The sequence below is a fragment of the Oryzias melastigma genome, linkage group LG4 (genome assembly GCF_002922805.2).
Source record: "Oryzias melastigma strain HK-1 linkage group LG4, ASM292280v2, whole genome shotgun sequence".
NCBI classification, from domain to species: Eukaryota; Metazoa; Chordata; class Actinopteri; order Beloniformes; family Adrianichthyidae; genus Oryzias; species Oryzias melastigma.
This window is the reverse complement of record NC_050515.1, coordinates 18532685-18542549: the sequence shown is the minus strand read 5'-3', so window position 1 is coordinate 18542549 and position 9865 is coordinate 18532685. Positions and strand designations below refer to the sequence as shown.

General features: G+C 39.2%; 4 protein-coding genes across 7 annotated transcripts in view; 1 reads left to right on the top strand and 3 right to left on the bottom strand.

Moving 5' to 3' along the window:
* LOC112150349 overlaps positions 1-2708 on the bottom strand; it is a 4631-nt gene extending 1923 nt beyond the window's left edge. Inside the window, exons 1-4 of one of the 2 annotated variants that reach the window (XM_024278566.2) lie at positions 2569-2708; positions 2348-2406; positions 2135-2278; positions 1509-2064 (exon numbers count right to left, since the gene is read on the bottom strand). In XM_024278566.2, coding sequence (XP_024134334.1) covers positions 1619-2064; positions 2135-2278; positions 2348-2406; positions 2569-2633 — 714 coding nt within the window. In that variant the 5' untranslated portion in view covers positions 2634-2708 and the 3' untranslated portion in view covers positions 1509-1618. Of the gene's footprint in view, positions 1-1508; positions 2065-2134; positions 2279-2347; positions 2407-2568 lie in introns of those variants that run through there. The other variant, XM_036211587.1, reaches the window with a different exon arrangement.
* A 2108-nt stretch (positions 2709-4816) lies between these two features.
* The window catches only part of LOC112150344 (hornerin), a 10632-nt gene continuing 5583 nt past the window's right edge, over positions 4817-9865 (bottom strand). The window contains exons 1-4 of one of the 2 annotated variants that reach the window (XM_024278568.2): positions 5911-6052; positions 5675-5733; positions 5455-5598; positions 4819-5381 (exon numbers count right to left, since the gene is read on the bottom strand). In XM_024278568.2, coding sequence (XP_024134336.1) covers positions 4936-5381; positions 5455-5598; positions 5675-5733; positions 5911-5975 — 714 coding nt within the window. In that variant the 5' untranslated portion in view covers positions 5976-6052 and the 3' untranslated portion in view covers positions 4819-4935. Of the gene's footprint in view, positions 5382-5454; positions 5599-5674; positions 5734-5910; positions 6053-9865 lie in introns of those variants that run through there. The other variant, XM_036211588.1, reaches the window with a different exon arrangement.
* LOC112150346 overlaps positions 4820-9865 on the bottom strand; it is a 14531-nt gene continuing 9485 nt past the window's right edge. The window contains exon 5 of the mRNA XM_024278572.2: positions 4820-4926. The gene's annotated coding sequence lies outside the window, so the exon portion shown is untranslated. The remainder of the gene's footprint in view (positions 4927-9865) is intronic.
* LOC112150345 (34 kDa antigenic protein homolog) overlaps positions 8451-9865 on the top strand; it is a 4654-nt gene continuing 3239 nt past the window's right edge. The window contains exons 1-4 of one of the 2 annotated variants that reach the window (XM_024278570.2): positions 8451-8606; positions 8763-8818; positions 8895-9038; positions 9111-9694. In XM_024278570.2, the coding sequence (XP_024134338.1) occupies positions 8542-8606; positions 8763-8818; positions 8895-9038; positions 9111-9556 (711 nt within the window). In that variant the 5' untranslated portion in view covers positions 8451-8541 and the 3' untranslated portion in view covers positions 9557-9694. Of the gene's footprint in view, positions 8607-8762; positions 8819-8894; positions 9039-9110; positions 9695-9865 lie in introns of those variants that run through there. The other variant, XM_036211589.1, reaches the window with a different exon arrangement.

Sequence of the window (9865 nt, the reverse complement as noted above, 5' to 3'; positions counted from 1 at the left end):
TATATATATATATATATATATATATATATATGTATAAATATAAAGAGTGTGGGATGACAAAAAAAAAATCAAAAATCAAATAAGAAACCATAACAGGTAGGTCTTATGGGAAATCACAGATTGGTAAATGAGACTAAAGTTTTGAAGTAGATGAAAAGATCAATGAAGTTTTGCCTGAACTGTGGTCAAGTTTTTTTTTTTTTTTTTGGGGGGGGGAGTTAGAATCTAAAAGCAATATTGGCTGTCAGAGGACACTGCTATGCAAAATATCAGTTGAGAGAGGTGAACAAACATTTTCCAGTTTCTTATTTAGTGTCATTTTCAGAAAATTTCATTTTGATTTCTGAATATATCGTGATATCTGATATGCTTTAATTTCTAAAGTGATTTTTTTGCTTTTGTAGTTTATTTTTAATATTTTCATAGAGTGATTTGAAAAGTTTTGCACTTCAAGCCCAACATACTTTAAAGGGACCCTACCATGAAAATTCTACTTTATGAGGTTTTAAATGCATTTTACGGTTCACTCTTCACTATAAAGAACCCAAAAGCGGTATTTTGATCCATTCATGCATTTAAGAGTAATCCTCTAAAAACCTGCGCTTTCTGCAGCAGCCCCTCCCACACCCACAAAAACAAGCAGTTGGAAACGTGCTGGCGTAAGATCAATGCCAACAGCTCCTTCCAGGAAGAGTCTGCTCTGACAGCTCCGCCCCCAGACTAACACTCAATTTATCCCCTTATCCAGTGACTATCAGCAAAAAAAAATCATTTTAGATGCAAATACTGTATATCTTCCAGTTGTGTCCTGTCTTCATTAAATTCCAGCTCAAACAGGTGCTTACTTTAGGCATCCTTAAAGACACCCCCCAAAGCCCTGCTGTGAAGAGCTGCATGTGTGTTGTGGAGCAGTATACTAATGGTCAGGCCTACTAAAGGCAGATCCACCATACGTGCATCCATCTAGAAGTCTGGATTTTTTTTGTTGGAGAAGGACATGAAATTGCAGCCACAGGACTTTAGCCATTTGGGGTAGAAAACTAGTCCAAAAATACATTTAGTGGTCTAAAGGTAATAGTGTCTATAGTGTAGGTCATTGATAGGCTTAAGTAAATTGTTTGGCTCCTTTAAAGCTTGGATTTCATTTGTGAAAGAATTCTTTCGACAATATTCAAGAAACAGTCATAGCTTGCTGGGAGCAAGGCAGTTTGATGTGCTCCAAGTCTCATTTGAACACTTAAGATGAAGTGTAACAAGCCCTTTTCGGGCACGTGTTGTAGATCTGCACAACCTGTTGGTTTTATTTTATTTTTTATTTTTTTTAAAGTTGTTCTAAAATTTGGCCCTGAAAGATGGGAAGCTAAGAGGACAACCTAAACAGAAAGTTTTACTGAAATACTTTTTTTTTTTTAAACATGGAAGCCAGTGACTTTTGTTGCAACAGCATGAAGGCCAAGGGGGTGGGGATAGGGACATTTAAGCATATTTGAAGAATTGACTTAAGCAAAGACTTTGAGAAAACTAGTTTATTTCAGGTGCAAGCAAAAGGAGCTCCTCTGAAGCATGTTGATGAGCTGACCACACATCCTCAGAGATGTGAGCTTCACCACAGGGATCCTCAGTAGCCTCCTTTGACTGGACCTTTGCCGTGTTGAGATGTTTTGCCCGTGTGTGGAAACACTGGATCCTGATGCTGCCGTGGTTCTGTTGGGGTGTAGCGGAACTGACTGAACAGCAGCCGTTTCTGGTTGTAGCGAGAACGAGACTTGAAAGCGTACACCTGATCCTCCTCGCTCACTGGAGTGAAGACGGGCTCGTCCTCATCGTCACCATCAGATGAAGAGCTCCAGCTCTCCTGCTCAGCCCCTCCAGACTGACTGCTCGGTGCACCGTACTGCTGGGAGCCAGAGGAACTGTAGGCTCCCCCAGCAGTGTAGGGACCACTGTAGCTGCCATAAGTGCTGGACTGTCCTGTAGGTTTCTGATGGGATGGCTTGGATGGTTCCTGTCCAGATGGCATTACAGGGAACCACATGGGCTGGAAGATTCCACTGTCTGAAGGACCTGGAAGAGAAATAATTATCAAACATTCAAAAGGCATCAGCTGTGACCCATATCAAGCGTAGATGTCCACCTCCAGCAGTGTTGCTGCTGTACAACCAGGGAAAGCTGCTGGAACTGTCATGACCACCAGTTTGCTCAGAGGGTTCCTCATAGCCTGGCTTTGATGGAGCTTGTCCAGAACGTGGAAGCCACATGGGAGAAGGAACACCACTGCCTGAGGAGAAACAGTCAGGATTCAGTTGCAGAATGTGTCAGTCAGTTCCTGTGATTTTAATCATTTTACCTCCTTGTTGGGGAAAGCAGGTGATGCTTCCAATGAGCAGACAGGAGATCCACAGCACCCTGCAAAGTGACAAAGCTTTAGGTTAGTTCCTTTTTTATTACATGTATTAAAAAATAAATAAAATAACCCACTCAAACAACTATTTCTTAATTGCATGAAAGAAGGTGAGACACTGGCTTGATCTGTTTAACCAATTGAGTCTGACAAGGAGACAACCATACCTCATTCTACACCAGGCTCCTGGATCTACAGAAGGAGAAGCACAGAAACCTCCAACACTAACCATGACTCGCTGGAGCTGTTTTTAACTGTTCATTGGAGTAACCAAGCTAATTGCTGATTGGAAACAGCTGCTTTAAAACTATGCAAGCAGTCCACCTGAGTTCTTCTTTGTTTCGTTGAGTGCTGACAAACAGAATGCTGGAAATGTGATTTCTTTTTTGAAGCAGACAAAATAAATTACTAAAATAGAAGAGAATTAGTGGGTTGACATTCTGTCCCACACTTTATATCAGTTTGTGGCGATAATGCACCCTAAAGCTGTGTGCCATCCGCCATTAACCACACAAGAAGAAGTTTGCTGAAAATCACCCACACTACATAGCAGTAGGTGACAATAATGATTCCCAGAACAAATCATTTTTTGAAGGTTTTCTTTTATTTTAAAATCTTAAATAAATTTTATCTGATGACTACGGAAGCCAAAAACAGCCTGCCCTATTTTTAGTTTTTGTTTTTTTGATCATTTTTTTGTGATGACGTGATAATATCTCGTTATAATGAGAAAACAAACTTCGTTTTCTTGAGAAAACAAGATAATAATTTGTTATAACAAGAAAACGAACTTTGTTTTTTACAAGAAAAATAAGTTTGTTTTCTTGTGATAATGAGATAATTAATGATGAAGAAGGAAGCGTCCTTCCCTCCCTTTCCCGCATGGAAATGCAGAGACTTCATTTGTTTTAAGTCTCTTTATTTGTGGCTAACAAGAAAACAGCAGAAGAACACCACAAAATATGTTTTTAGTCTATTTTCTTTTATTATTTTCATTAGTGGGTCTACACTCCTCAAACACCTTCCACCAGCCCTCGTCCCTTTATTACCCCCAAACCTCCGAACAGGCTGCTTGACAGATCACAGCGCCGACGAGAGTCTGCGCATAATGTGTTCAATGAATTCCAGATATTAGCAGACCAAAACAGCTACTCGGCCTAACTCAATCCGCTACTACGCTTTTTTTATTCAATCCTCAGCAAGACAAATCAGTTTTTCAGAAAAAAAGTTAAAACTATTTAATCAGTCGATTTTTTATGGATCATTGCTGATGTTCGACGTTTTATCTGATAAACTACTTTGTTTTGCTGCTGATGTCTGGAGCTCAGTGATTACACCATGCAGAAACGCTCGGCAGACCTGAGTTCTGTCAATCTGTCAATGTTTGTTCGGCGTTTTGGGAAAAATTAATGGAGGGGCTGGTGCATGAGACTGAATTAAGACGTTTAAAGAGCATAGATCCACTAATAAATATAATACAGACTAAAAACACCTTTTGTTAAGTGTTTTCAAACAGGTGAAGTCTCTGTGTCTCTGAAAGGAAGAGGGGGACATATCAATCTCTGTTCTTGATTATCTCGTTATAACGAGAAAACGAACTTTATTTTCTCGTTAATGGATAGTGGAATTTATTATAACGAGAAAATGATTTTCTTTAAAGTAGGACAAGCCGTTTTCAGGTTCTGTAGTTGACAATATGTACCTTATTTTTTTCACTTAAATATTTTTTTATTTTAGCTTTTGTAAGCTATTATAACACTTTCAATTATAATTCTTTAAAAACATAGCATTTTAAATATGCATTTTTGTAAATTTTCTACTCATAAACGTTGTTCCTACACATGTGGCCAGAATTGAATGATGTTCATGAAACATTCTGAAATTGAACAGAGTGTGTTGAAGAATTTTAAATATCCATGTCAGATCGGTCCTAAAACAGGCCTGACTCAATTGCAGAAAAACTAGAAAGGACTTCATAGTCTTGACAACTTTCCTGGTCCTGAAGAGTATGGTGACTACCAAAAAGTTTGAGAAAATACAATTGACTCAAATAGGGGAAAAAAAAAAAAAAAAAAAAAAAAAAAAACTCCAAATGACTCTGTACCAATGGGAGACCAAATGATTAGTTCATTCACATTAACCTTTCATGATATAGACATCCTTAACATACAATGGTCAGATTTCAAAATTAAATCCATTTCCACTCTTAAAACCTTTTATGTCACAAGGATCATGGATCCTATCTAAGCCAATGTTGGGCAGGATACACCCTTCACACTTTGCCAGTACATTACCAGGCTACACAGAAGCCATAATGCCTTTATATATTATATATAAAATCTTGTGCAACTTTAGAAAGGGAAAGAAAGCAAAAAAAAAAAATAAAAGAATGAAGATCAACCACAGACAAGGTATCAGATTTAGATTATTTATGCAGACAAACCAATCCTGAGCAATATGTGAACCAGAGAGTTTTCCCCAACAGCTACACAGACCACACATCCCCAGTGATGTGAGCTTCACCACAGGGATCTTCAGTAGCCTCCTTTGACTGGACCTTTGCCGTGTTGAGATGTTTTGCCCGTGTGTGGAAACACTGGATCCTGATGCTGCCGTGGTTCTGTTGGGGTGTAGCGGAACTGACTGAACAGCAGCCGTTTCTGGTTGTAGCGAGAACGAGACTTGAAAGCGTACACCTGATCCTCCTCGCTCACTGGAGTGAAGACGGGCTCGTCCTCATCGTCACCATCAGATGAAGAGCTCCAGCTCTCCTGCTCAGCCCCTCCAGACTGACTGCTTGGTGCACCGTACTGCTGGGAGCCAGAGGAACTGTAGGCTCCCCCAGCAGTGTAGGGACCACTGTAGCTGCCATAAGTGCTGGACTGTCCTGTAGGCTTCTGATGGGATGGCTTGGATGGTTCCTGTCCAGATGGCATTGCAGGATACCACATGGGCTGGAAGCTTCCACTGTCTGAAGGACCTGGAAGAAGAAAAATAATTATTAAACATTCAAAAGACACAAGCTGTGACCCATATCAAGCGTAGATGTCCACCTCCAGCAGTGTTGCTGCTGTACAACCAGGGAAAGTTGCTGGAACTGTCATGGCCACCAGTTTGCTCAGAGGGTTCCTCATAGCCTGGCTTTGATGGAGCTTGTCCAGAACGTGGAAGCCACATGGGAGAAGGAACACCACTGCCTGAGGAGAAACAGTGAGGATTCAGTTGCAGAATGTGTCATAGTCAGTTCCTGTGCTGTGATTTAAATCCCTTTACCTCCTTGTTGAGGAAAGCAGGTGATGCTTCCAATGAGCAGACAAGAGATCCACAACACCCTGCAGACAATAAGTGAAATTTTACATCAATTCCAATTACTTAACCCTCTTCTAGCAATTGACATAATTTTTTTTTTTTTTTTTTAAAGTTCCTGAAGTTCTTTAAAAATCAGACTTGTGGGTACTTGTCTGATCAATTGAAAACTAATCATAGTTCTGAAACAGCACAATTCCTACCTCATTCTGCAGCAATTGCCTAAAGCCAAAGAAAAAAAAGTGGAGGAACTTCTGAGCATGACCATGACTTGCTGGAGCAGTTTTTAACTGTTCATTGCTGTAACCAAACTAATTGCTCATTGGAAACAGCTGAAGCCATCCATGGTTTTTTGAACCTATTTTTTCTTTCTTTTTTTTTTACACGAGTTTATACTGTGATGATTTTTTAATTATGGCTTTGCAAAAGTGTATTTAGGTTTGTATTTTCTGATTCAAAAATTTGTGCTCTCACAGAACATGGTTGAGGCCAGATTTGGATCATTCTTATGAAACATTCTGAACACTGACTAAAAAAAAAAAAATGAAGAGAGGAAAAGAAAAAGTGGGAAAAGAGAGCCAGAGAGGAATTAGGAAATAAGTACGTGTATCAGGTAATCAGTGTGTTTAATCACAAAAATATCAGAAAAAAAAAACTGTGATATTAACACACAACATGGATGCAAATTGCCAATAAAAGTCAACAAATTGAATGCAGACTACAAGCATGTATAATTCAGATATGTATCATTTTTACATAAATCATTTATGTACAGTTAGTTTATAAACCATACAGTCATTTAAGGTCAATTCCTGTCACTGGAACCAACTAATGACTTTTCATTGCAAAATTCACTGTAATTTCTAAAACTCAATTTGTTGTTGTTAACTCTGAAGGGTCCATTCCATCACTTCCAGTACCAGTACTTCTTTTTTTTTATGTTTAATATAATCTCTAATGACTTTGGGTGTGTTGTAAAGGCTGTTGTGGAGCTGCAGAGTAAATTTGGGGTCAGACATGTGCCCCCTGATGGAATTGCTTGATTGATAAGAATCTGCTTTTATTTCTCACCATTCAGAACCAACAAATGAACTTCAAACTTGAGAACACCATTAATCCTGACCAAATCTCCATCTACATTTGAAAAAATTCGGTTTATTTCTATCTTCCTTGGAGCCCCATAGTGTTTAGTCAACTCTCTTTAGTGTTTTACACTGGAACCAATCTATAACCACCAGAGGCAATCAGGAGTTCAGTGTATTGGCCAAGGACTGACCGACATGTGGAAGGGCAAGACAGGAAAAGAAACCTGCAATCTTCCAATCCCAGGTCGACCACCTTGGCTCTGCACCACGGACGTCAAAAATGACAAACAAATCTTTTGTGTAATTGAGTCAACGCTGCTTTTTGGATACGTTTTACACAGATATATGGATTACTAAACAGTGTTTTCCTATGTTTTTACAAAAACAATTATGTTTATCTTCATTCCTTCAGCATATTTAAGTTAAGCATATATAAGTTCTGTTCACAACAATGGCCTGTGAAAGAATATTTTTTTAAGTGATATGAAATTGACGTCTTGAACACAAGGACTGAAAGTCACATTGATGGTGGTCAGTGTGGTAGCAGAAAGTCACAAACATCTCTTAGGTTCAAAAATTGTGCTTAAATTCACAGTTCCAAAGCCACAATTATGAAATAATGACGATACATTTCATAATTGATAATTATAAAATTAGGATGTGAGAGTTACAATGGTCTATAAACAATACAAAACACCTAAAGCAAATCTAAATATTGAAAAGTTTGAGTGTAAAACGTTGAGAACATTATTTTTATTATCAATGTCGCTTAACTGAGATATTCGTAAAAAGAAAAAACTGAAAACTGCACAAAATAGATTCATTTTCTGTTCAAGTACTTCTCAATTTTTTTGTGTTTGTCATTGCTCAGCCAACAATGTAGGGAAACACACTAAGTACAAAGATATACCCAAAATCTAAATGGACCAATGTTCACAAAATTTCATGCAAAAAGGAAAGTACGACATTGACTTCAAGATTAGCCAAAGAAAAGCAGAGATGAAAAGTCGGCTATAATCAAACAAATGATGAATGGAAATATACAAGGATGCTGGGAGTAGAAAACAAAGAAACAATGTTGTTTTAGAACACAAAGAAGTGGGATAAATAATGTTGACAGGATGAAACAGGTTAGAAGAAAGATAAATAAAACTTAAATTTAGACACAGGATACTATATTATTACCATTTTAGAATAACAAAACATTATAAAGGACAATATTTATGTTGCATTCAAAAAGAGATTTAATTTAGAGAGAATTAAACTTGTTAAGCTGAAATGAGAATTGTACTCTTTTCAACGGTTTAGATTTAAAACACAGCTTGAAATATTGAATGTAAAGTTTGCTTGAGATAGCTATCATTCTAGTCAATAATTCATGTCTTCTCATTGTAATTGAGTTCCTAAAGGAAATAAAAGCCTTAAGCTGGGTTGAACATTTTGAGAAGGTGAATCTAATTAGTAGGAAAATGTGGTGGTAAAGAAGAGGTTATAATATTGCAGAAAGCTTTTTTTTCTGTTGCTTCTTTTGTTCTTCTTGTTTTTCCTGCGTATGGTACACAGCATGTAAGTGCATTACTGTCCCCTACTGGTATGGAGTGTTGGTCATTTTCAGGAAACTGTTTGTCAGCACTCAACGAAACAAAGAAGAACTCAGGTGGACTGCTTGCATTGTTCTAAAGCAGCTGCTTCCAATTAGCAATTAGCTTTGTTACCCCGAGGAACAGTTATAAACAGCTCCAGGAAGTCATGGTCAGTATCAGAGATTCCTGTACATCCTCTTCTGTGGTCAAAGGTAGCTGGTGTAAAATGAGGTATGGCTGTCTCCTTGTCAGAATCAATTAGTTAATCATATGTCAAGCTAGTGTCTTACTTTCTTTCATGCAAACAAGAAATAACTGTTTGAGGGCTTTTTTTTCTCCCCCCTCCTACTTTTAAATAATATATATATATATAACCTTTGTCTGCAGGGTGTTGTGGATCTCTCTGCTCATTGGAAGCATCACCTGCTTTCCTCAACAAGGAGGTAAAGGACCACTACTCAAAGCACAGGAACTGAATATGACACACTCTGCTACTGAATCCTGACTGTTTCTCCTCAGGCAGTGGTGTTCCTTCTCCCATGTGGCTTCCACGTTCTGGACAAGCTCCATCAAAGCCAGGCTATGAGGAACCCTCTGAGCAAACTGGTGGTCATGACAGTTCCAGCAGCTATCCCTGGTTGTATAGCAGCAACACTGCTGGAGGTGGAAATACTTGTTCAATATAGATCTCACACCTTGTCTTCTACTTGATGCCTATAACGAATCCTTTTCCAGGTCCTTCAGACAGTGGAATCTTCCAGCCCATGTGGTTCCCTGTAATGCCATCTGGACAGGAACCATCCAAGCCATCCCATCAGAAGCCTACAGGACAGTCCAGCACTTATGGCAGCTACAGTGGTCCCTACACTGCGGGGGGAGCCTACAGTTCCTCTGGCTCCCAGCAGTACGGTGCACCGAGCAGTCAGTCTGGAGGGGCTGAGCAGGAGAACTGGAGCTCTTCATCTGATGGTGACGATGAGGAGGAGCCCGTCTTCACTCCAGTGAGCGAGGAGGATCAGGTGTACGCTTTCAAGTCTCGTTCTCGCTACAACCAGAAACGGCTGCTGTTCAGTCAGTTCCGCTACACCCCAACAGAACCATGGCAGCATCAGGATCCAGTGTTTCCACACACGGGCAAAACATCTCAACACGGCAAAGGTCCAGTCAAAGGAGGCTACTGAAGATCCCTGTGGTGAAGCTCCCATCCCTGAGGATATGTGGTCTCTGTGTAGCTGTTGGCAATTAAGGTCTATTTCTCAAGTCCACATCCTCAACAGGAGGTGCTTCTTGGTCTACAAATAAATGGTCAGAAAAATCAATTTTGCCTCTTGATTTGATTTTCCTTAAGTGTAATATTCTGCTCATACCTTTTACGTTATGCTTGGCTTTACGTGAACTGTATTGGTTGGCAGTTGCTCACTCAAATTTGGTCACCAAGCAACTGCTTTCCATCCTCAAATAATGGAGCACTCACAGTAAAGGATAAAGCT